Source organism: Rhododendron vialii, chromosome 12a, assembly GCF_030253575.1.
Source record: "Rhododendron vialii isolate Sample 1 chromosome 12a, ASM3025357v1".
NCBI classification, from domain to species: Eukaryota; Viridiplantae; Streptophyta; class Magnoliopsida; order Ericales; family Ericaceae; genus Rhododendron; species Rhododendron vialii.
In genome coordinates, this window is record NC_080568.1 from 28,454,072 (window position 1) to 28,480,788 (window position 26,717).

Below are 26,717 nucleotides of genomic sequence, written 5' to 3' on the forward strand. Positions count from 1 at the left end.
CTCTTCCCTGATGGTTCGCCCTACCAAGGCAGTTTTGTGAAGATGGATTCGTTAGCTGAAGAGTTTGCTTAATTCTTTGGAAAGAAGATATAGACAGATAATAAGCAAATAAGCAATTGTCCCGCAAAATTAAATTTTCTCATTGCTTATCATATTGATAAGCAAATAAATACTTAAACATCGATAAATCAAACGGGCCTAACACGTGTGCACAAGACATTTGTCTCCATGTGTAGGCGGATTAATAATTTTGACCAAATACAAACATTTAACTCGGAGGCAAGATTTCCACTCGAGTGGGTGAAAATTGAGAGATATGCTTTTGCGACCCTCATACGATACTAGCCCGAAATTAATTTTTCTTATAGCTTAATTATTATATATTGATAAGCGAATAAACAAGTAAACATCGATAATCCAAACGGCCCTAACACGTGTGCACGAGACATTTGTCTCCATCTCTAGGCGGATTAATAATTTTGAACAAATAGAAACATTTTAACACGGATATTCTTTTCAATAAGTATCTCTCCGTTCGCAGTTTTTTATTGATACTAGTTTTTGAATTTGTAAATATATTGTGTATTCTGCTGGGTGTTAGCTGAATGGGTTACATTGCAGGAATGCAATCGAAGGGGCAACATTGACTGATTTTTAGTGAGAGAGAGAAAGAGAGAGAGAGAGGAGTGGGTCTTGTGTTGCTACAAACACAACTCCGAAGTCCAAACACAATTGTGTCTAGAACTGTTTGAATCACATGATTCAACATATATTGAATGGCTTCGCACACAATTATACGTATTTAGAGTTGTACGTTTCTGAACTTTTTGGTCATGAAAAAGAAGGGAGAAACTTCGGAAGAAAGAGCACATGAATTGCAGTGGTCTTGATTTGTGAAGCAAATGTGTAATGGAGAAGACATTGGAGTACAACAGGGCGATTCTTCAGAAGCAATTAACTATTTTCCCGAGACTTAAGAGAGGAAAAATGAGTTGCTCTGTGCCATGAACGATTGTTAAGAGAGAAAGGAAGTACTAGCACTTAATTGTATGGCTTAAGAGGGTACAAAACTCAATAAACAGAAACTGTCATGGCCCTAACGAAAGCCTGCCATCACGGCATTAGCGCCACCCCATTAAATCACCATGTGCGTGGACAGAACTTTATAGTAAAATTTAGCAAACGAAGAGCAAAGGCCCTAGCCCCTCGGGCCCCTTAATACCTCCGCCCATGCATTCATACGTTTGTCAATTGTTGATTAGTAAAGTGTTAAAATGCTAGGTCTTGTAATCAAATTGGCTGCGTTTCTCGTTTGTTCCGTTTTTAGTTTGTCAATGTACTAGCTAGTAGTATGTTTTTTTTTGGACGTCTACCCAAACTTGTATTTCCATTTTCCTCAGAGACTCCTACCAGGCTACCAATTGAATACATGTTTGAATGTATAGGAAGATATGGCTATCTAGGAATAGGAAAGTTTTTGATAATATTGATACTAATCCGAATGAGATCTGTTCTAGGAGTCATATTTTTGCGAATGAAATTGTGCTTAGTTTTCAGTCCATCTCATGTACTAGCTCAAGACCTCTAAGACTTGTTTTATGGGCATTTCCAGAAATTCCAGGTACTGGCAGACTGAAACTGAACACTGATGGCAGCAATAGAGGTAATCTGGGACCAACTGACTATGATGGAGTTTTCAAGGAGAAGAGAGGGCATTGGATCATCGGGTTCTTTGGAAAGCTTGAAGACTGTACAAGTTTGGAAGCGGAGCTTTATGGGCTGTTCATGGGGCTCGAAATGATCCAACAAGGGATTGGCTACTGTGGATGTGGAGTCAGACTCAACCGCAGCTATTGATTTGATTATTGGAGAACCACTTGAGAATTCACTTCATACAATGCTCATCAAAGAATGTAAAGCCCTCATGGATATAACAAGATGCACCTCAAGACACACGCTTAGAGAGAGAAATAAGATGACAGATATGCTTGCCAATATGAGAGTAGATCAAAAAGACCATATGATGTCATACATTTCCGAATGGTATTATCTCACTTCTAGAGGCACATATGAGATGAGTGGCTTTTGAAGAGAGTGTAGTTGTGTTTTATTTTCTTTTGCAGAAATGATTTGTGCACAGCAAGCTGTGCACAGCAGTCTGTGCACGTAGCACAGCTCTTTCTTTTGTACCCAAAAAAAAATTTACATGTTTGAATTTAAAGGGCAGATCAACGGATAAATATATATTCATTTTTGTTAGTATTTGTTCAAATACTATTGACATGATTAATCATGCCGTTACGGAATTATTTTTTTAAAAAAAAGGAAAAAGTAATAAAAGCCAAAAAAAATGCTGCTCGAATGGCCTCTGCTCTGGCTTCAACAATTCAGAGTGCCTGCATTTAGCTAATCCCAATACCATTGTAATTTGATACTCCTAATTAAGGATGGTTTTGCATGATTATATATAGAAAGTCTACGCACACAACTTTAAAAATACAACTCCAAATATAACAAAATCTTTCGATTCGTATGAACCCATCTAATGGTTTTAACACAATTGTGTCTCAAGTTGTTTCTTACAAATCTTACAAATCTTACAAATCTTTCGATGCTTGTGACCTCATGTGTATATAATATACTTTCTGACCCATTACTTGTGTCCTGACTTGTTTTTTTAAAAGGTTGTGTGTGTAGCGATTATATATCTAAAATCTCTAGACAGCAGAAATCAGAAGAAAAAAAAATTAAAATAGAAGAAGGAGAAGAGAAAAAAAAACCCTTGACCCTCCTTCCCTTTTTTCTTCCCTTTTGCCCTAATTCCAGGACCAGGAGTCTCAGAAGTCAGAACCCCAAAATCAAAATCGATCAACAGGAGAAAACAAACTCCATTGTTTTGCCAAACCCAGATCAAATTACCACTCTTTTCTTTTACCCCAAATTTATAACTCCAATTTATTTCCCCCCCTTCTCTCTGTCTTTGATTCTCTCTCTCATCGACCAACACTGCAGTAATCCAGAGAGAGAGATAGAGAGAGAAAACAAGAAGAAGGGAGAGATGTGAAAAAAAAGAGATGGTTATTAGGAGCTTCAATCTGCTATGCCTCTCTTCTCCCAAACCCAAACCCAACCCCAACCCCAAGCCCAAACCCAAACCCCAACTTTCTCTCTCTACCACTCCGCAGCATCGACTTTCTCTCTCCACTCCCCTCGCTTGACTCCCCAATGCAACCCCAGGTTGATCTCCGATGCGACCCCGCCGTACCCAATCCCCAACCCCCCGATCTCCCTGCCGCGTCAACCCCTCCCTCGGCTCCGATCCACGAAAACAATCACAAAATCAACGGCAACAACAACAGCAACAGTGTGGTAGTGAGGAGAGAGAGGCCGTCGCGGGCGTGCACGGCCCGGGCGGCGGCCAGGCTGAGTGCGGTGGCGGCGGTGGAGGCGGCGGTGGAGCGGAGACCGAAGGCGACTCCGAAGAAGGAGCGGTTTCTGCGGCGGGAGGAGGTGGTGGAAGTGGAGGAGGAGCAGGAGCAACCGTCGCCGCTGCAGCCGCAGTACAAGATCGTTACCCCGCTGGTGGGTGACCCGCCGCTGTCGCAGTTGCCGCGGTGGAGCCTCCGGTCCATGTCGGAGTTGGCCTCCATTCTTAATTTCTTGAATGTGAGTTTTGTTGGTTTTTGCTCTTTTTTTTTGGTTTGTTTTGATAGGTAATAAGCTGCTAGTTTTGTTACCAAACAGAGCCTAAGGGTTAGCCAAGAAAATGGGTTGGTAAACACCTGAATGGGAGTTGGGAAAAGTTGTGATCTTTTGTTGTGGAATTGGTTTTTTTTTTGGAAGTGATATGGTTTATAACTTTATTTGTTTTGTTTTGTGTTTTTTAGGTTTTTAGGCCCCTTTTGAATGTCAAAGTGGAATTCTCAGCGGAGGAGTTTGAGACGGCTTTGATTACGCCGAACAACACTTTGGCTGCTGTACATATACCTTTACTGAAGGTTAGAACTTTATTTTGAAGCACTAAGTTTTTTACTTTTGAAGCAACAAATGTACATTGTTGAGTGCAAGTTGAGCCTTTTCTTGCATGCAAGTTCGGTTTGTGGAATGCTCGTCGATATTTTTGATGCTGTGTGCGCTTCTTGTTAGTGTAATTCTCTTGGAAGCAACAGATGACTTTTAACTTATGGATCAAACTTAATATGTGAACTTTAATGACTCCATAAATTTCCTTGACACAAGAGTTACTCAAGCATATGAACTCCACTGACTAACTTACCAACTAAGAAAAGATAAGCTTTTTGAATGGGAGTAGGTCAAGATATTGGGCTATCGACCCATTTAGACAATTGGACTGGAATTATTGTGGACACTGAGGTTGAGACTTGAGACTGAAATTAAGTGTGTGCATGGGATGGGCTGTTGGGGGTTGAACACATTGCAAAGAGTCAAGAGATCTAGATTATGACCAGCTAAGATACCCTGGCTACTATAGTATATATGTTGCAATATGGTCTGAAGAAAAGAATGGTGGCTGCTTTGTTATGAACCTAAGCTTAGGGTTCTTGGGGTTGAAAATCGAGGTCATTGGTGGTGTCGTTCATTCCTTTATCAATATGCTATTATGGAATGTAAGTTTCTATTTGGTAACAATTTCTCCTTTAACTTCAAGAGAAGTGATTTTATCTTCAAATGCTTTGCTTTAATAAGTTGACTGAATGTACTCTTCTTTTGGTGCATGTCTTTTCCATATGAATTGCAATTCATATCAATTTCACATTGCCGTAGTAAAGCAACAAACATTTATTGAAGTTTCCTTCTTATTTGCTTTGCGAGACTAAGAAGTTAATACTATTCTGGCACACGTGGCCAATGTGATTTCACCTTGATGGACTCTGTTACCTAGGGTGAGATTAGGTATTAGGCGAACTGTTTAGGAATAAGCAAACTTAGTGTTACATTATGTCAGAGTAATAAACTTGGTGACTGTTTACAAGCTTGGTCATAATTAAAATTTAAACATGGAAAACTTTAGCTATGAGGCGCAACCCACTACAAACGAAGGGGGAATGTTTGTTGTAGCCCTATTTTGGTAGATTAGGCTTGGTAAGCATAAGCTATTTAAGTAGGCTTGAGAAGGGCTCGTAGCTTCGCTCAGCAGAAGAGCCTAAACTTTCCATTATATTAGTAAAGCGCTAGCGCCCATATCTTAATGATGGGGTTTTGTGCTAAATGCATAAATTTGGTTAGTTTTGTTGAATGGAACTCCTGCAGATTTCTTCCAAGCTCCCCAAGGTGATTGAGGTTAAATGAACCTTTATCTCCTTTATTGGATTATGACATATCATATGTGGGCATTGTGTTGCATGGTTGTAAGGCTGTGGAGGGCTGGGTACGCATATGGTGCTAGGATTTTTTCATCAGGCGAAATGCAACTTAGTTTTTTCTTTCTCTAAAGTATCTTGGCTGGGCTACCTTGGATGTGTGCTTCTGGTTGAAGCCTGAAGGTTAATTCAGTCTAATAGAGATCATTCCAGCAGGGGAGGTGCCTAAATGTGGTTAGCCTGTAGGTGCTGTTTGGATTCACTTCCATCTCCCTATTCGGCATGCATTGTGTTATAAAGTAGATCCGCAGGGTGGATACTCGAGTCACAGAACCCATGGGGAAGCACTCATCATCATGCAGGTCGACACTTGAAAAGTTGGAACACTTGTGCTGGTAGAGAACACCCTATGCAGTCTGGCTCTTAGATTATGTCATTTTATTGCTTTATAAGTTTCTACAAAGTCGTTTAAAAGTTTCCCATGCGAAGGCATAGTGGAGGAGTTCTAGAATTATCTGGTGGATTAGAATATTGGTCGTCCTAAATCAAAAAAATGGCACGGGGATTAGGAAATTGGGTCCTCAATAAAGTTTTATTAGGGAAATTGGGTGTGGTTGTGGAAATTGAGCCTCTTTGCAAGAATCTTTGTCTCATGGTGTGGGCCTTTGGAAAGTCGTTAGTACATGAATGGGATAAGCTTGTGGGGGATATACTAACATGTTGGTGGGCGAAAGGAGAGAAGTTTTGGTCACAGGTGTGGTGTGGGTGGGAGTATCTAAAGAATGATCTTTCTACAGAGGTGGTTTGGACATATTTACCGTAGATGCAGTAGTCAAGAAGAGTGACATGATAGTAGTGGATAGTTGGGCTAGGGGAAGAGGAAGACCTAAACTGACTTTGGATACCGTGATACGGAAGGACTTGGGCTTACTAAATTCAAGTGAAGAGGTAGCTCTAGATAGAGCTCAATGGAAAAACGGGATCCACTTGACATGGGCTTCTCTATGTGGTGCACAGCTCATGTTTAATATCCTCACCTTTGAAGAAGACACATGATTGTAAAGATGTTGTGTATGTAAGAGATGGCGAGGTGGCAGAACGTTGTTTTATCCACTGCCCAGTGGTGTGAGAGCTATATCATATATGATATATGTCTAGCCTTTCATCGTTGACAGTTGGTCTGGGTGTTCCTCGTTGCTGTGCTGTAAGCTGCTTGAATATTGGAGAGGGCTAGAATGGGGAAGAGTATTATGGTTCTTGATCCCCTTGTGTATTGTGTGTATTGTTTTGGGGGAACAAAATGTAGGTTTTTTGATGTGTAGTGGTTCCTTTGTATTGGCTTAAGGGGCTTTTTTTTGGTTAAGTTGTGACTCAGGTATTGTTTAGCCTTCTCTTGACTGATTCAAAGACATTATAGAGCTTCATGAGACACTTGTAGGTATGCAGTTTCTTTTTCTTTCTGATTCCTTGTGTTCCTTTGATGTACAGATGGCATTCCCTAAGTGCCTTTTTGTAAAATTTCCTTCTTTTTTTTACTAACCAAAAAGAAAAGATAGCTGAAAGACTGTTTTGAAGGTAGCCAGACCTACTTCCAACCGAATTAGCAAGTTTTCATGGATCTTGAAATTCAATGTACACCAATATCTTTGAGGATTGCTGAAAATAACCAGGTCATAGAGTTGGATTGATTCAGATGTCTATTGACTGACCCACCTGAACTTGGTTTTGTTGTAAACTGCCTGAGCCTGGTTCATTTTTTTCCTTGTCGGAGTGTTGGTTTCTTTACAAGTGGGAATTTCTCGAATAGGGGTAAGTTTGAATGTATCGGTGAGTTAGCGGTGCAGATTGTTAATTAGGTTGCAGCAGGATGAGGGCTCTTTCTGTGGGCCTCAGTGAATTCGGGGTCAAATAGAGGCAATCTTGGACAAGTAAATTTACTATGAAAGGTGTCGTCAAGAGAAGTGGTTCAGGTTTTTACAGGATTATACATCTGTAGAAGCCCCCTATACTGACAAACTAGCTGAATCAATTTTATGCGTATTTGGTGAGGTGTTTTTCGAAATTGTGTGTGTTCTGTGTATTCCACGTGAAAGTATATCCTTTTCAGGCTTGCAGGGTTTTCTGCTCTCATCTCATGGTAGATTTGGTGAATGCTTACCCCTTAATGGTGTATTTATTTACCAGTGGTTTCTTATACTCAAAAGTACGGAACTGGATTTTTGGATTTTTCCAGCTGGTGTACAATTGCAATATCACCAATAAGTTGATCATTTACACCTTAGTGTCTGGATTGTGGCATTTGTTGATGTTTGGGTAAATTTAATTGCTTGATTCAGTTCTTGGTCCTTGTCTCTGAGGTCTTAAAATTGTAAAATTCATGCTCGTGGATGTTCATTCTTCCTCTTGCTAAACTTGTTCAGCAGATTCATAGTTAAACTTGTTCAGCAGATTCATTCTCCCTCTATTAATATACATTAGTGTAGGAGTTCATTGAGTTGTCTTTCTTGATGTTATGGTTGGCTTGACAAATTTAGTTGATCCCTTGTGTTTGGAATCGCTGCTTGATCACAAATGTTTCAGGAAAGGCTTTTTGATCACTGTGGTTTCTAGAACTAATAGTCTTCAAAAGCGCAGTTTTGGATTATCTTATGGAGTTCCTTTCTCATGATTATATATTTCTGATTCCTAAGGCTGTCATTTAAAAGCATAGTTTTGGATCTTATTCTGTTCGAAACACATCTGTTTGTAATGACTATATGAGATATGTTTTTGTGTGGTAGACTTACAGTGATACACTTTGTGACTTGCCTACGCAGAATTCATGTTGTCAATATTTACTTAGTAATAATTTCACTTTATATGCAGGCCATCCCTCCAATAACCCGAATGGCTCTTGGACATAATACCTGGATTACTGTTCTATGCCGAAAGTTGAGAGATTGGTGGCATTGGGTAACATGATTTCGGTGCTCCTTGAACAATAGATCCTTTTTGTAGAAGTGATTTCTGCTGGCTCATCCTTACTTTGGAACTTCTTTGCAGGTTGCAGAAGGGGAGCTGCCAATAGTCGCATCACATGGGTGAGTTGCCTTCACTCTAAAATTCAAATTCCTGGACTTCATGCAAGTTTATGGTTTTATCTTTTTCATATGTTAGGGCCGAGGTTGAAGCATATAATGTACTTGATCCTGGGGTTCGTGTAGCGATTTTGAAAGCCTTATGTGATATTCGTGTTGAGGTATTATCTTTACCGAATTATTGTTGCTTTGAACACTTGCTGTCTATCTGCTGCTAATTCTTCTTATATTGTTGGTCATCCACATTCTTATTTCAAGCCAATGTCGAGTTTTGCATGTGTTCATTGGATTGTTACTCGCATCTGACTCAGAAGTTCAATAATGCAGAATAGTACTCATGTGATTTGCATTTAGTTCTTACTTCCGATGCTTAGTCATTATTTTGCAGTGTAATTTCATAATTTCAGCCTAACTTTACAACACCGGAAATATTGGTCCATGGTGGGTTTTGTAGCAGAATTGCTTTGGAAGTTAGCAATTTGTCATCGAGTTTTGTTAGCATCATGCTTAAGCGGTACATATTATTTGTAAATTGACAGCAACCAGACAAATGCAAAATTTGTCCGTATTAGTTAGGGTTATCTTGTTCTTGAATGAATCATTAATAGATTTTTAGTAATGGATGATAAACGTACTAGCAAATGATTGATATTCGGGAACTTCGACCAACAACAAGGGAGAGGGCCTGTAAAAGCATGCTGAAATGCCAAGAGTCCAAGACATTAGTTAGTTTTGAAAGTTTTTTTTTTTTTAGTTATATTTTCAGTATCTCTTGTTTTTGTTCGTTTTAAAGCATTCAATAAAAGGATTGGTAGTGATTGGCATATTTTGCAGCAAGAAGACATTCGGAACTATATCGACAACTCAATCAAACACGGGGTTCACCTTTCGGCATTCCGCAAGGAACGCATTGGGGGTGATTCTTATGGAATTTCATATTGGTATGTAGCAGTACTTCTAATGCCTTTTTTTGTTATTCATACCAATTAGGACTGTCCATCGGTCAGTTTTGGTCGGGTTCGGGTCGGGTTCGACCCGACCCGACTTTAGTCGGATTACGAAAAGGTCCACCCACATCCGACCGAACAACTGGTCGGGCTCCGACCAAAACATTGTCAGGTTGGGTTGGTCGGGTTCGGTCGGATGAGAGAAAAAAATCAGAATTTTTTTTTAAAAGTAAAGGTTCAATCGAGAGAGACGGGGGAGGGAATCCAAGCCTGAGTTCATCAATCAAACCGAGGGTGAGAGAATCAGAGAACCACAACCCACAACTCTTTGTTGAGTTCTTTCAACCAGATCAAGAACGATCAATGGATCGATCGAGAGAGAGAGAGGAGAGACGTACCACGGTGGCCGGTGGGTCGATCAGCAGAAGGAGGAGTGGCGTGGTGGACTGGAGAGTCTCCCTCAGTTATGGCCTCTGAGAGAGAGAGTGAGAAAGGATGATTCAAGGTCAGAGAGAGAGAGAGAGAGAGTTGAGACTGGGGAGTGGTGGTGGACCGGTGGGAGAGAGAGAAAATGAGGAGCAGAAGATGGAGACAAGGAGTAACTGTAATGTAATAGATTTAGGGGTTTTTTTTCCTTTTAACACAATTTTCTCGGTCGGGTCGGGTCACCCAAGGAATTATACGGTGCACCCGACACCCGACCGACATGTCACGAAATCCGACTAAATAGGCCCGAACCCGACCCGACAAAGTAATCAGATCCGTCCGTTGCATGTATTTTCGGGTCGGGTCGGTTTGGTGCACAGCCCTAATACCAATTGCTGGTCCATAAGGCTTTTTGTTGTTAAAAAAATCAGTTATACTGTTCATTTTTGGATGGTCATGTTTGGTTTTTTATGTAGCAAAACACAAGTTTTACCTGCTGCGATGCTGCATGATTTGTAGGTATGAAGATGATCCCATGATTGGTCATCGATTGTACCGAGAGATTAGAAAAGTGGAGGTGAAGAAAGCAAAAGGGAAGAATGTACAGCCAATTCCTAGTTCATCTTATCAGTGGGAAACAGTTGCGACCAATTTAGATGAATTTCAAGACGTTTCTGTAAGTTCCTTTATTTATTAGGTTGTATATTCCATAATTAAAAATATCCAGTGTGACGTGTCTTTTGTTTGCTCTTTTTTATTTTTTACCCTTCCTTTCTTTTCCTAGGTTTATTGCCATTGTTATTGTTTTTTCGTTGGTTGGGAGTGGAAAAGAAGAAGAAATTGAATGTGGTTGAGAAGGAACTGAATACTTCCTACATATGAACCAATTGGATTCCAAAACTCGAAAGAGAAAGAGGGTTTCTTACTACTTGAGGATCTAATTTGTGTATTACATAATTTTTCTATTTGAGGTTCTACGGAATCATGTAGGAAAAATTGTAGAGAATGAGCAGTATGCATTGAATTGCTGAGGGTGAAAGTTTGGTTGGCTGGCACGAGTATTTATTGCAGATGTTACCTGGTCAACTGAAGGGAAACAGGTGACTCTAAGAGTGGGGTGGTCAGCCACTTTGTGCAAATAATGTGAAGTGTTAGGTTTGTAGCCAATCTTCCCCTCCCAGACAGGCGTTAATGGGAACTAAGCTTGTTGTGCTTTCTTTTGTCAAAGCTCTCCTTGTAGTGTTGCAATTAAGGCAGGTGTTTTGAAGCGAGCGGAGTATCTTTATTTCCTGGGCCACCTTGGTCAATACTTGGTTATGTTTTAAATCTTTTTGGGGGTTGGGATGCCCTAAATGGCTGCTGTGATGCTTGGTTTTTTGAGATTTGTTAACAACTTCGGCGGAATCTCCTAAAGTAAATGGGCTAAGGAAGTTGTTTCTGTTCATCATACCCACCTCACGTTTAAAGATGAGTAGAACTTGACAGGGAAGAAAAAAGGAGAGATTGACTGTTAAGGAAAATTAAAGCATCTTTCCTCGTTTAAAGACTTGGACCAGATCGTTGAGCAATCATTTAATCTAAAATCCAGTCATCGTGCAGATCTTGAACTACTGAAAAGTTAAGCATATTTCGAAGTAAAAATTCAAAATTAGTTGCAGAGGCAGGTTGGTTGGGAGGTGGGAGACCATAAAAGTAAATTGGCATTCTAGCTAGCCTTACCAGAACACTTAGCGTCTAGATCGGTCTGAGACTGTTCAGGTATCAGGGCTACAAAGATGTACTGAGACATATTGACAAGCCCTGTAGTAGATAAATATGGGAGAATACCAAAGTAGAAGAACAAGAAGCACTGCCAAAGACTTGGAGAAAAGAGGCGCTGTCAAATTTAAGAATACTATTTGTTGTACTTTTGTCATTGACATGTTATGTACTTATAGATCTTTGGTGACCTACATAGGGACAGTGGACATTATCCAGTTGACTGGTTGATCCTGTGTTTCTGAATTAGATCAGATTGCTACCAGATTGGGTTGCTCATGTAGGGTTAAGGAATCAATTTTTCCTTATCTTATCTGCTGTCAGATTAGATACAAAGTGAGATCTAGCCCATGGTTAGGGCCAGATGCAACTGTTGAAGTTTCGCTTCAAATCTGTCTCCCAGTTATCTGTTGGCCAATCATATACGACCACTGTAACCCATTGCTTCTTTAATGCAAAGCTTTCTATTTTGTCAATTTCATGAGGAGCTATCTTCCTATTTATGTTGATAAGTTATGTTTGTATGGCGTTACCAAAGCAATAATATGTTGGAAACCTTGTTGCTGGTTATCATGGTCTAGGCCTTGGAGTAGCCTATGGATGGAGACAGTGCATGCCCAGACCTGAGATTAATGGTCAGTGAAACTTCAGAACAAGTGGAGTGGTGCTTCCGAAAAATTATGCAACTAAAACAAAACACTAAAAAAGACGCTTGATACTGGTCAATTAAGTAGTCCAATGAGCGTAACCAAGGTAAATGCGAATTGATGGATATCTGATTGAGAGCAAAACCAAAAAAGATGGAACTAGAAATGTTACCATTTGTGAAATGGTAAGGAGTAGAGAATCATATGGTTTTTTCGTGTACAAAAAAACCAATAGTACAACTTTTAGAAAGGGTGATAGGATCATTGTGAAAGGAAATGCGAGGAGGGAAATGTACCATTGGCTTTCGTAGTAAAAATGGTTATGAATTCGATAACTGCAGCTGCCCTTGACAGAGCAGAGTTACGTAATGATGCATGTAGTCGACACCAATTGATTGGAACACAAGGCTAAGTTTAGTTTGATTCATTTCAAGCAATTGTTATAGAAGGTTAGAAGGTTCTTTGTAAATCACGAATCCTACTTGTGAAGAATTCTATCTCTTGCTAATTTCTGGTATTTGAACTGATTCAAATGTTAATCTTGTTCCAAACACTCATGAGATGTAGTTGTTCTTTTTTTGTCACTTGTCCTCCCAACTAAGTTGTCCATCTTCTATTCAACAGGAGAAGCTTTTCTCGAGTAAAAATAGAACAGAGGCTTCACTTGGGAAGAAGTTAAAGAATGACATGCTCCCTGAGATTGAGAAGGTCCACAAGGTAGTTGAGCATTTCTTTGGCTTAAGACTCTAAACTGGTTCACTCTTTAGATGTATCTTGACTTCTGCTTCTCAGTAACTCCATTCCTGCAGCGATCCCCTTATTGTTATTTATGCCGTAATTTCCAATCTATAACTTTCTCAAGACTGCAAGTTCTTTGTTTTCACTTGCAGCGGAAAGAGAAGCTGCTGAAGAAACAGCATAGAGAAGCTCTTCTTCTTGATAGTATGATAAACGTGGATGGGGTTGGTCCAGGACGCTCCCTTCGTGATAGAAAGCCTGTCACCTATACTTTTGGTAAGAGAAGTTGTCTCCGTCCATTTCTTCTAATGCTCTTGTACATGATAATTGGTGAAATAGTGTTGAATTCAGCAGATTTTGTTACTTATCATCCAAAAAAAATCAACAGTCTCTGTAACCGCGTCATCTATGGTCGAAGTAGCCCAGACAAAGACACGCAGCACAGCATAGACACGTGAATATTTCAAAAAAGTGGTGGATGCGACATGTTGACAACGCGTTAAATACGCATGCATTTATGTAGTGGTGTAGGTTTTATGCGTATATCTCTTTTGGGATAATAAAATTGGCAACATACCAATAGTTAAACTAAAAAAAAAAAACATATTTACACACACACACACACACATATATATATATACACACACAGAGAGAGAGAGAGAGACCACATAATTCCAATTTCCTTCAAAACTGATAAATATTCATGCATCATTTAAGAAAATTATGTTGTCCTTTCATTAGAAATTCTAATGTGATCAAAATTAACGTGGCTAAATGACGAGGGAGTATCCGACTGGTGTCCTATCATGTTGGTGTTTGCCAAGGTTTCCATCTTGCCTTGGCTTCCTCTTAGAAGCGTCAGCACTTTGTAGTTACAATCATTCTACATTAAAATGAATGTGCCTAAATGACGAGGGAGTATCCGACTGGTGTCCTGTCGTGTTGGTGTTTGTCAAGGTGTCCATCTCGCCTCAGCCTCCTCTTAGAAGTATCTGCGCTTCGTAGTTACAATCATTCTTTTTTGCTATCTGGCCAGAGTTGATGAACTTGAGGGTAGATCACACATTTTTGCATGCTTTTGTTTGGACACCAATAATGGTGTGTGGGCCTCGGATTAGTTTTGGTATGGCAATAACTTTACCTACGCCCCCCTGTGGTTTACTTGATATGTGGATACACCTCCGCACCTTCATATATTAGCTCATAACAATACTTTGTGGACTTAAACCGCGCTGTTAAGATACCTGTTTAATATAACACTCTGTAAGAATTCCTTCTCGTTCTACCACTACAAGGATGTCATTATCTTCTTCTACCATTTTGTCCTTGGTTCCTCTCTTTAAAAAAGAGAAAAATCTCCTCCCTTACCCAACTTCACTTCTACAGCCATGGAGTTTCCTCATTTCAAAAGTTCTCATGCTGACATATCTTACCAGATGTCTTCCACCACCTCTTCTACTCCGTCCCATTCGACCCACATACACACAATTGGGCATGCCTCTGCCTTACCCAAGTTTCTCTCTATTTTTCCTTTTTTGTCCTTCGTATGATTCAAGTTTATTTAACACCAACCTTTTCATCTCTATATAGGGCGAGGAAATTTGGTCCGAGTGAGAGGGAGACTGAGACTGAAAGATTTGCTCAAATTAACTGCTAATCACACACACACACACATATGCAGGATCAAGTCAGGACCTCTTAAGGTCAGGACCTCCCCTATTCCGATCGAATTTCAATGATCTGAGCCGTTCAATGTGTTCAAAACGTAATTTTAAGGGTATCCGCAAGAAATTGGCAAAAAAAATGACCGGGAAGGGCTTGAGTTGAACAGTTTTTTATTGAACCGTTCAATAAAAAAACTGTTGGGATGAAGCCCTTCCCGGTCTCTTTTTTTGCCAATTTCTCGCGAGTACCCTTAAAACCACGTTTTGATCACATTGAGTGGCTCGGATCATCAAAATTTGATCGGAAAAAGGGAGGTCCTGACTAGAATCAGGATTTTTTTTCCATGACCGCTTCTGCAGAGGTGACTGGTGAGGTTCATCCTCACTGGACACTGACACTTCTAATTCTAATCAAAATACAAGTGATGAATCTGTGATTCAAGGTGCTAAGTACTTTCATTCCGGATTTGGAATTGATGGATTTTCCCTTCTTTGTTTTCAATTTAACTAATATATGAACTTAGCTAGAAATCACATGTCAACGACTCATAAAATAATTTATGGGTTTTCCTTATGACAGTTTAGATTTTTAGTTTTTCTACAGATCTGAACTCACACAGAGATACATATATGAATTCAAGTATGATAACAGAGAGAGAGAGAGAGTTCCATGGCGATGGAGTGGCAATTACTAGTGATAGTTTTCTAAGATTATATGTATAGTCTATTTGGCACAACATTTTGAATTTGTCTTTATCTTGTTATAAACCGCCTTGTATCCTTTTAAGGTTCTGTGCAAATGCCAATTTGTATTGGCCACACATGGTAGTGCGAAAATTTGTTTATTCGGCTGATGTTATTCTGTGTGAATTTTCTTTGAGGTTAGTAGAGCTTATTCGCGTACCTTATTGTTATTCTGTATCATTTTGCAGATGATTACGACAGATCGATCAATGAGGCTATCAACATAACCAAGTACGAACTTCCTCAGCAATGGAATACCATTAGATATTTCATATAGGAAAACATGCTCTGCATACATCTTTGAAACTAATTTACTTTCTTCCAATATCTGCTACTTGCTACATCTTTATTTGTTTTGTCTTATTTACTCATAAATGATAAATCAGGCGGAAACAGCCATCTCCAGAACATACTGTTCGTAGAGAAATCGCTGCAAAAGCTGATACGTCTATAAATGGTATTTGGGCCGGTCCGTCCCCAATTCCTCATCAATCCTCTTTTGATGCACTGTCACCCAAGTCATCAGACTACGATGAAACTGATATAGACCATAAATCTGATCAATTGGATCGCAGGTAATCTTTCCTTTATACATTATATCCAAATTCTAGGTACTATGATTGAGCCTCTCACTTACCTATATGTTCTGTACATAGTAACCGAAGAAGACAAAGACCTCAGCGGTATTCAGTAAGAGAGTTTGTCGAAGCAGTTTCAGACCATGAGGCTGGTTTTGATAGTGATGATGATATAGTTGGAGAAGTTGTATATGATGATGAATATTTGAGGCAACGGAAGCAAAAGAGGAAAATGTCAAGTGGCTCTGAAGGAGATGAGGAGTATCATGGAGATGAAGAAAATGCAGAAGACGATGATGAAGAAGAAGAAGAAGAAGAAGATGATGATGATGATGATTTTAGTAATAGCGATGATAGTGATGAGCCACGGAAAATTAAGAAACTGCCTGCTGGCCGCACTAGGAGGGAAGCTAAATTAAGGTCAGTTGATGAGCTCCAATCAGGTCTAAGGCGTAGTAAAAGGGCCACCAGAAACCGAATAGATTATAAACAGTATGAAGTCTCAGACTCTGATGCAGAGGCGGTGAAACCTGAGAAGTCAAATGCTTCAGATGAACACACGGATACTGAAAATGCGGGATTTTCAATGGGAAGTGATGATTCTGAGGGCGAAAATGATAATCCGGAGATGAAAGTTGATCAACCTGTAGAAGAGCAACCAGAGGCAGTAGAGAAAGAGCAAAACCAACCACCTGAGAAATCGGACAGTCCAGGTGAAGATGAAAGCGGTGGTGTGAGAAAACGACGGTTTCTTGACCTAAATGAGCTTGCCCCTGGTTCCGGTTTTGAAGATGGTCCAAATACAATAATGAAAGACGAAGATGCCGATGGTTTCTAAGTTCTAAAGCTCCCTTGTCCACATGATGGTTGCAGTTTTCTCTTGGAAAAGGTGGTTGTACTATAGATAATTTATAAATTTTGCTGCTAACCCATGAAGCTATGACGAGAGTTACTGCCATGGTGTAATTCAAGCAGCTACCGAGATGCGGTTTCTTTGTTATTCCAGCTGTGATGCTTGGAATGTTATGTAGATTGAGTAGTCAATTTTTTAGCTTGCCTACAACCAAAGAAACCTACGGAAAATCAATGGCACTTGTTGGGAGTCCTTATTTAGTCAGTGTACTATATAACCGCTTCTCTCATATTTGTAACCGGTATTTTTTAGATTAGATTTTCAAGCCCCACTGTGTTCTGTTCCGTGGTCATGAGAATGGTCTGCTGCTGTGCATCTGGGCTGGTTGGGTCTGTTGGTGTCGGCATATTTTGAAACTGATTTCCTTCTTCTAATGGAACCAGTCTCCCTCTAAAGGTAACTAATGCTCTTACTTACTGTAGCTCTGCATTGTTGTGCTCTTGTGTGACATTTTTGGGGTTGAGTGCTCTTTAGATTGCTGTATTGCTATGTTCAGTACAATGAGACTAATGTTTGAGATGGATGCGATCAACGTACCAACAGATCTACTTATGGATATGGTCACTTAAGTACACAGACATGTCTACGGGCCTCACGTATCCATATCCGACACATCTGGATTCTGGCACGCTCTGGACATGTGTCAAGCATGCTTCTTGTAAATCTGTCCGTTTGTTTTTGGTCATCTTTTTCTAGTCCGATAAACTGGTGAAACGTTTGTGACACAACAGGAAGTTATGCAATTTTTAAAAGTATGGTTTGTCGCAATTGCCATGAATGGTTAGTGTTTATTTATGTCTTCTAATGTTAGATTATGTGGTCCAACTTGTCAGAGATATTACAGTAGTCTTTATTTTTTGTAAGCATTTGTAAGATAAACAGACAGATAGTGTAATGCTTTTGAAGTAGTTATGTGTTGGTTGATTTCTTTACTCAACGTGTCCCCATCTCTGTTCTAGTTTTTGGAAAGAAAAAATGACACGTCCGTGTCGTGTTCGTATCTTGTGTTTCGATCTGTGTTCTAGTTTTTGGAAAGACAAAACGACATGTCATGTTTGTATCTTGTGTTTCCATCTGTGTTCTAGTTTTTGGAAGGAAAAAATGACGTCATATCCATGACATCCTAGAAACAAGATGGGATATGACATCCTAGAAACAAGATGTGTCGTTCCTCATTTTCAACATGATCTTTAGATCTTGTTGGACAACCACGCAGGAGTCAGCGGTCTCGGGTTTTGCACCGATTCCGGTGTTCCGGTGATCCTAGAAGAGGTTACCCGAGGTTGCAAATAGTTTTGGTCCTGCATTTATAAAGGCCCTAAACCGGAACTTGGCTGAGGGTAGGAGATTAACTTCTTTACAGCTCCTCTGTAACAGTTGTTTTACAGCACCCGCTTACAGGAGTCGGTGTGAACTATGAGCCGGATTGGTTCTGTTTTATATTGTAGGCTAAAAATCAAATCAATTGGCATAGATTGGAGGTTTCAGAAACCAAAATGATCTGTGTAACCTAGAACCGAACCCATCCAAACCATTAAGCTCCGGGTTCTGTTACAGGCTGCTTTCGCAAAATATTGAAAGAAATCCCTTAAAACCATTGGGTTTTCACTTTAAAAATCAGAACCAAACCACTCTACCAAAAAAGACAAATCAAATTGGGTGGTTAGGATTAGATTCGCGGTTTGACGACTTTTCTACCAGGTTAACAATTGTGGCGTTAACAACATTATCAACTATGTGCATGGTCCATGTGCACGTATAGAACGGTTAAGATTTCGTCAAGACCTTCCCTAGTTCCCGTTTTCCCTATGTCCGCAGCACCACCGCCTTTTGCATTAACCCTACCTGCCTCCAACACCGACCACCCCATTTCTTTTTCCATCCACCACCCGTGAACTCTCAACTGCCAAACCTCAGCAGAAAAGCCGGCCAGTCATGGGTCGTTGAGAGAGAGGAATGGGAGTCTGGGAGGGCAGGACGGCTTTGGGGTAGAGAGAAGAGAAGGGAGTGATTAGATGGTGAAGGTTGTACTAAGTGCGAATTTTTTTGATGAGAATTTGGATGAATTGGCAAATTTTCATTTGCCTGACTATTTCATTTCATTGGCTGATGAAGATGTCGGCCTGCGTTGAGGACATAACCAGGCGGTTCTCGTGTTCGGACATAACCCGGTGGATCAAGAGTATAATTCACATTGTTCATTGTATTCGGCTTGTAGAGTTTGTTGTTCATGTCCAAAACGAGATTTGATCATACACTGGCTCTCACAAACATTGCTAACCTCAACAACTTTTTGGTTTTGATTATTTCAGTTTTGGTTATGCCACAGCGGATGCTCTTAGGCGCTGTTTGGTGGGAGTCTCATTTTCATTTTTTGCATTTTGTATTTTTGGTTTTTTGAATTATGATCAGACAGAATGTGTTATGAATTTGTGAAGTGTTTGAAAAATATACGTAGGATATATTTTGAAGGTATTTTATATTAACCAAAATAGGAAAAGTTAAAAATAAAAAGTAAGAAAGCTCATCTCTCCTTACTTCAGACTTTTGTTCTCTAAACTCAAAAATCGAAAATACATTTCCCTTTCCAATTCCAGTTTTCTCAGTGCCAGCCAAACCCACCCTTTCTGACCATCACCTTTTTCCACCTACTTAAGTTATTAAGGGTCAATTCATTCTCCACATTAATGATTAATGAACCATCCTCCTAACTAGTCCTATCCCATCTATAATAATTGGTCCTGCAACTACTCCATAGATGTACGTGTTTAGACCATTTGACCTGATAGAATTCCCAACTAGACAGACATCGTTTAGGTAAGGAAGTCTCTTCATTAAAGAACCCCACGGCTATTATTAATTAATAATAAAACTGTACTTTTTCTAATCTCAAACTATTATTATTCAAGTGTTTTGGTTTGGTAGGGAATTCCCTGATCAAATGATGGAAATCCAAACAATTGGGGGGGCCGGGCCAATTTGCTTTGACTTTGCAGAACAATAGTAAAAGTAGTATTTTCTTTCAAGAGAGTTTAGACTTTTAGAATATTTTTGCAATTATTTAGGAACGAGATTCCCTCCCAGTAATGTGCGGATAAGATTCCTACTAATCAACTCTAATTTGAATAAGTTCGCGGATCAGATTCCTAATTTATTCTGACTTGAATAAGTTTTACCATAACCCAAACGGTCAAGGAAGGGGTTTAAAATGCTCAAGGCAGTGGTTTCAGGTTCGGGTTGATGAATCAATATTCGGCCTATCGTGATAACCTAACATACTAACCACTGTCCGCTACCTATGGATTAAAAAAGAGAGTAAACAAACCCAATTTGGTCTTCCAAACTCAGGTTCTGAAATCACTTTTCTCATTTCCACTCATCCAAACTGATTCCCATTTTCATTGGTGTTGATAGAACTATTTATTGGTCTGGTGATAAGTCGTGCTTGGTAGCTGAGGTTCTGCAAAATATATAATACTTCTTAGCTGAACAGAAATGGTCCCCCCAAAAAACAAGGAATTTGAGAAAAATAAATAAATGAATTGAATTCAAACGGGCACTAAAAACCCCAGTTTATCCAACAGTCTAAAACTCTCCAGAGAATATACACAAAGTACATGATCATCTATAGACTAGAAACCTTCTCCCCCCCTATTCATATACTCCCAGATTCTCCATTTTTCAAAATTTGGTTCCTACTCATATACTCCCGGATTCTCCACAAAAATAACCCAAATGTCATCTCATGTTGCAGCACAGAGGCCTCCCTAGCTGTCGCAATTTGTTCCACATGCACATCATCTGCCTCGGAGACTGGTAATGCGCTGTGTAGTAATCGTCGATGCAACCGAATTGGCAGAATTTCAAGCTGTGAACGTATTCCACCGGCCTAGAGCTGTTGAATTGGCCCACCCACATTCCCATACTCACGTCTTCCATCTTGAATAACTGCACAACACCTAAATAGTTACTAAACCGAGAGAGAGAGAGAGAGAGAGAGAGAGAGAGAGAGAGAGAGAGAGAGAGAGTTTCACAAGGTACCCTCAATTTATGTTTCTTGAACTCAGAGACAATGAAGCGCGCAATGTCTGATGTCACAATGTAGCCTGGACCATTTGCATAAGGTGGGTAATCTTCTTCTGGCCATTCCTAAATCACGGCAAACGATGACAAAACGGGATGAGAACTCGCAAGTGGAGTGGTAGACCAGTGGAATACTCCCATGCATTTGACTGGGGTTCAAACCTCACTAATTACAACTAAAAACTAAAACTACTGACTTCCACCAAGCACAACAAAAAAAAAAAAATTGGGATGAGAACTTGTCATAAAGAAAAGCTCGCAAATGAATAAGTCACACAGATCCTAAATGACAGTAACAGAACAATTGGAAATTGTGAAGACCAGTTGCCCTACCCCTGAAACAATGGTCTTACACTCCTTTGTTTTGGGGGGAAAAAATCCATAAATTTTTTTCCCGTATTATCTGGCATTTGGTTTGACAGGAGGCGACATCCAACAGAAAATGTCTTCCATGGACAACGTAAAATGAGTTGCTATTTTGCAGAACTTCTAAAGGCCTAAAGGTTGGAAAACGCCAAAACCAGTCCAATTGTAAATACATATTCAAGCACAAAACAGAGATTGACTATGTGGTAATAAGCTTCAACTACCTTGGGAAACTCAAAAACGATTAACATGTTATAAGAAGACTTCTAATTTCCATCTAGCCTAATTGTCTCACATCAATTTATGTACCATGTAACAAGAAGATTTTTTCTGCATTAATAAATGCATCACGGACCACAGGGAAGATCCAAAATTACCACCACAGCAACCATCAGACTTTGCATTAAAAACTGTCCCAGCATATACTAGAAGCAAAGCATCATACAAAAATTGCCATGAATATGATATCCAAACAATCAGAATATTTCAATTCAAAACTAGACTTCATAAACCAACGCGAAAAAGCAACAAGGTGAAAATATTTACGCTATCAAGGTGGCAGAGATAATGGATTCAAAAGTACCTCGTATGTGACTGCCCATTTACCATACCGCAGGGGCTTATGGTAGTAGTTAATGTTTCCCACGTAGAAGCTTTTATCATCAGCTATTTTCTCTACTTCCTTGATAACCGCATCCACTCGAACAAAGGTGTCATCATCACACTTCATAATGTACTTAGCAGAAACCGTGTGAACCTGTAATCAAACAAAGATATCAAAAAACTATTAATCTTCTCTGTGAATATACAGCATGACCTCCTCCAACTTTAACAGCATTAAACTACTCACCCCATATTCAGAGATAGCAACGGTTTTCAGAACAACAAGATCATAATTATCCAGGTAAGGCACTATAACAATGTCGCCAAAGAACTCCGCTTCTTTCTTTAGCTCCAGATTCACTTCTTTTCTACCATTCTGTACGAAAATTATTTCCAACTTAACATTCAAGTACGTGCCGATTTAAACCACAAATGAAAAATGGCTTCACATACCAGTGCTACAAAAAAACGTGCAACCACATTAGAAGACTTGATAAGCCTATGCTGCATCCAAGACTTCCTTACAGCCATTCGCTCAGCAAAATGGTTTCCGGCTGAAAGAATGCCAACAAATAGTTCCACAGGTCCATCAGGAAGAGGTGGGGCCTTCCACTTGCTGGACTTGTCAAGTAGCTTTTGGGGCGCAAAACTGGGATGTGATGTGGGTAAGGATACAGCAAAAATGGAGTGAACATCAACATCACCGTTAAAAGATAGTCCAGTGGCATCCTCAAGGGCAAAACCCTGTGAACAACAGAAAACCTTAAGAGAAAGTTCCATTCACCATGGAATTAAGGATCAAAACTCTGGTACATTGCCTGGTTTAGCTAGGAAAAGGAAACATTTCCGAAACATTTTGACATGTTTCTCATATTTTGAAAAAGTGGACAGTAACATAATGGAAATAGCAAAAGAATTGTGAGTGTAGGCAAATGTCATTTCTGTTATTTCCAATTAGGTGTCAAAACGACTTAACAAGCTAGTATGTTAATGCCAAAAATTCAAAATGTTTCGGTTCACTGTGGTACATGTCAGTGAAAACACTGAAATTTCAGGATTCCAAAAAACGTTTCGTTTCAGTCTCCTGGGAGTCAGAAAAGTTTCAGCCACTTTGACAGAAATGAAAAAAATTAGTGTCGTGTACAATTTTACTCACAGTTCGATAAGGAAACGAGGTGACATGCCTCCCATCGACGTTGACATGATAGCCCTCCAAGCCCGCACTAAGAGTTAGCACAAACAGCTTGCCTTCTGCAAATGGGAACGGCCATTCAAAAGTCACCTTCTTTGTTCTGCCAATTAGCCTGTTCAACCACCATGTTGCCTTGGACTCCTCAGAGTGGTCATCATCGTCACGGATCCACTTATCACACTTCACTTGACCGTCAACTGCAGAGAGTTACCCAAAGTGGGAATGTCCAATTAAAAAATATAAAAATATAAATAGCCAAAATCCAATGGTAAATAAATCATTTGTAATTTACAGAAAGTTTTGTAAAAGATAATTGTTGAAGTAGAGGATTACAAAAGACGAAAGTTATGAAACAACCACATCAGTGCTCTCTTTGGGTATTTCACTTCATTCTTCTTAAGACTAAGAGGCGATTGGGGGACGAGGGACAAACTCAGAGTTTCACCATCACAAGTTCAATTCAACCCTATGTCAGCACAATTCCAGTATCAATCTTATCCTAACCTGTAAACTAACAGTTTCTACATGTGGTTAGAGTTCCCAGATACAATCATTCACCACGTTAGATCTAGGATACAATAAAACGTATGCAAGTGCCCATGCCATCAAATTAGATCAAAACAAGCAACAATTACTCAATTTTCCCAATAAAGAGGACATATAGTTGGGAACTTCACACATTCCTAATAATCTTTGGATAATTTAGGACTACAAGCCCAACATACAGGGAATTTTCAAGGCTATTATATGACGCGATCAAAAGCAAGCATTCTATTTTCATTGGTAGCAGTAAATTCTCAATTGAATTAACTAACCTGTTTCTTCATCCGCCCTAGATTTCCACCCCTCACACCGAAGCGCTGACCCCCACTGCATCCTATAACATGTGTTCTGCTCAATAACAGGCTTTCCACTCCAATCCCCCTTCAACCTCGGATTGAAGTGCAAAATCCTTGGTGGGTCCTCTCCATCCACTGTCTTTAACCCCTGAAGCTCCATCATGAACTGCGACACCATCACATACTGCCCATCCTTCAACAGCGATATCTTGGGGTCGTGCTCGGGATGAGCATTTCTCGGCTTCCCCACGATCGTTATATGAGATCCCAACGTCAATCCACACGGAAGCACCAAAATTCGCCCACGGTCTGAGAATTCAGACCCCGATAGCGAAATTGAATAGGGGCACGACTCAGTCTTATTCTCTGTAGTCTTTTTAACAACTTCTTCAATTTTACCTGTTGAGGATTTATCACCAAGTTAACAACACTATCAAAAAAATCACATCAACAAACTAATCGACTGATAAGCATTACATAAGGTCAAAAACCATAAACCATATATTAATAGCATGTGAGCCGAGGCAAGTTAAAGTCCATTTCCTAAAGCCATATTTGCCTCCCTATTTACATAACGGCTAAATTCAACTCCAAGTTCCACAAATTGTCTCTACGGCCCCCAGTCGGGGTGGAAGAGGGGGTGCCAAGTCTCTAGAATTGCCCACAATACACAGGATTCCAGCCTTGTTCAGTTGCTATAACGTCGCAAGCATACCACTGGCCTAGGACCTTGATTTTGATCCACAAGCCACACCACATGGCCCAAAAGCTTAAGCCCAAGCTACTAGGAGTAGCCCACAAGATTTGTTATATGCCCAAGATCATTCATATAGACTTCCGACCTGGGACGGGGTGTTACAGTTGCTAAGCAAGGGAAAAAAATTTATGAAAATATCTATTTTCCCTGCATTTCATATTTGTTCAGTTAACAAGAACATGTCTTTACCTTTCCCACCAGAATAACTTCTTCTCAAACTTGTCTACTGACGCAGTAATCTAACTACTCTAACAATACTAACTTTCGCCAAAAAACAAAAAAAGGTGGAAAATGACAAGAATGAAGGTGGAAAAAAGGAGAGTATTCAAGTGCCCATTTTTATTTCTCACCAAATATCATCCTTTTAAATAAGAAGATTTGATGAGAAACCACTGTTCTTTTATTTCTCAAATAAAACAGCCCAGATGACCTACTACAGTAACCCTTCACCCCAAATTCAAAAACTCAAAAAAAAATACTCCATCCCAAAATGTATCCCAAAATATTTGTCCGGTCCGCATAACAATACCTTAAAAATAGCACAAATTTTTTAAGAAAACTTCAAACTTTAATTCATGAAAAAGGTTTGAATTTTTTCCTTAAAGAAAATATATTATTTTAAAGTCGATCGTTCGCGGACCGACAAACAATTTGAAAGGAGGTAGTAGAATTAAGAAAATTTCTTCACCTGATTCCATCTCCTCCCAAATCTTCTTCCCCACCTCAAACGCCTCTTTCGCCGACTTCTGAATCCCCAAAAACCCATCCATACCACTAATATTCACAACACTGCCACCATCAAATCTCAAGCCCGAAACACTCTTATACTCCGTGATCCTCCTCTCGGGCTTCGATTCCCTGCGCAGCGCGTCCTTCAATGGCCTCACGGGTGCTCCCCTCTCCTCCAATTCCTCCTCGCTCTGCAGCGCGAACGGCCGGCTGTACGGAACGTCGTCGTTTAAGCCCTCCCGGTTGACCACACCGAACCCGGTGTCGAAAACGAAGGGGACTTCTAGAGCGACCATGATTATGTACAGGAACCCTACCCCGATCAGAATCTGAATCGATCTCTGTCGGGTTAGGGACACGAACAGGTCTAGCTTGTTGCCTCTCTTCATCTTTCGATTTGGGGCTTGGGCCGGGTTGAATTTGGGAAGAACCTAATTCGAAGCGGTTCTGATCATGAAGAAAACAGGTGTTTTCTAGAGAGAGGGGGAGAGGAGAATGGGTTTGGATTTTGTGCAATTGGGTTTTGGGCAAACCTAACTCTTGAGCTCCGGAGTCGGGAGCTCAGAGAGGATGAGAGAGAGAGAGAGAGAGAGAGAGAGAGAGAGAGGGATTAGGGATGGGAAGTTATAGAGACGCGTTTGGAGATGGAGATGGAGAGAGAGAGAGAGAGGCACTGAGGTCGGTGGCCTTCTTGGAATGAAGGGGAAGGCTTTTCTTACTGTTTGAAAATCAAAGTTCAATAATTTAAAAAATGGGAAATGATTTTGCAATTTTTTTTTTGGTTAACGTCATTCCTCTGCAAGTGTATTTTTTACACTTTTTTTTTTTTTTACACTTCTTTTTTTGTTAACATCACTCTCCTGCAAGTATATTTTTTACTAAAAAATATACCTGTAGGAAAGTAGCGTTAACAAAAAAAGAGAGTGACAAAATCAGTAACCTTAAAAATTAGGTAGATATCTTCTTTATATAACTAACGTTGTCCGGATCAGATTATGCGCACCTCGATTAATTCTGAGGTCTAATTCCATCGTCCACTTACGGGAACCTAATTGAAGGCAGAGCAATTACTCCATGTGAACTGACTCCAAAAAAGTTGATAGCAGCTATGAGATTTCGAATCTCAAACTCCTAAGTCGCAAGTCTTCACCACCAACCAATCCATCCAGTGGGGTTAATTTGGCAGACTCTTTAAAAAAATAGTAAAATACTAGTACTACTACTGTAACTCCTAGTAAAAAATTAGGCAGATGATCAAAAAAACGTAAAAAATGAATTGGGCAACTCCTAGTAAAAAAATTAGGACACAATTCCTCTCTGCTTCTCCTTCTTTCT

At 39.9% G+C, this 26,717-nt stretch overlaps 2 protein-coding genes across 2 annotated transcripts; one reads left to right on the forward strand and one right to left on the reverse strand.

The window, feature by feature from the left end:
• The first annotated feature begins 2,672 nt into the window (after positions 1 to 2,672).
• LOC131310769 (DDT domain-containing protein DDR4) lies at positions 2,673 to 17,213 on the forward strand. Its single transcript, XM_058337965.1, has 12 exons — positions 2,673 to 3,666; positions 3,888 to 3,998; positions 8,187 to 8,273; positions 8,364 to 8,401; positions 8,478 to 8,559; positions 9,233 to 9,339; positions 10,291 to 10,447; positions 12,801 to 12,893; positions 13,067 to 13,190; positions 15,511 to 15,553; positions 15,709 to 15,897; positions 15,979 to 17,213. The coding sequence occupies exons 1-12, from the start codon at positions 3,226 to 3,228 to the stop codon at positions 16,736 to 16,738; spliced, it is 2,232 nt and encodes a 743-aa protein (XP_058193948.1). The 5' UTR covers positions 2,673 to 3,225; the 3' UTR covers positions 16,739 to 17,213.
• Positions 17,214 to 20,332: 3,119 nt separating this feature from the next.
• Positions 20,333 to 26,094, reverse strand: LOC131310882 (hydroxyproline O-galactosyltransferase GALT6-like). The gene is made up of 8 exons (XM_058338133.1): positions 25,342 to 26,094; positions 23,873 to 24,295; positions 23,022 to 23,254; positions 22,319 to 22,609; positions 22,113 to 22,241; positions 21,846 to 22,019; positions 20,855 to 20,962; positions 20,333 to 20,761 (listed from the first exon to the last, which is right to left on the reverse strand). Exons 1-8 carry the CDS (start codon positions 25,769 to 25,771, stop codon positions 20,552 to 20,554), a joined length of 1,998 nt encoding a protein of 665 aa, XP_058194116.1. The 5' UTR covers positions 25,772 to 26,094; the 3' UTR covers positions 20,333 to 20,551.
• Positions 26,095 to 26,717: the final 623 nt, after the last annotated feature.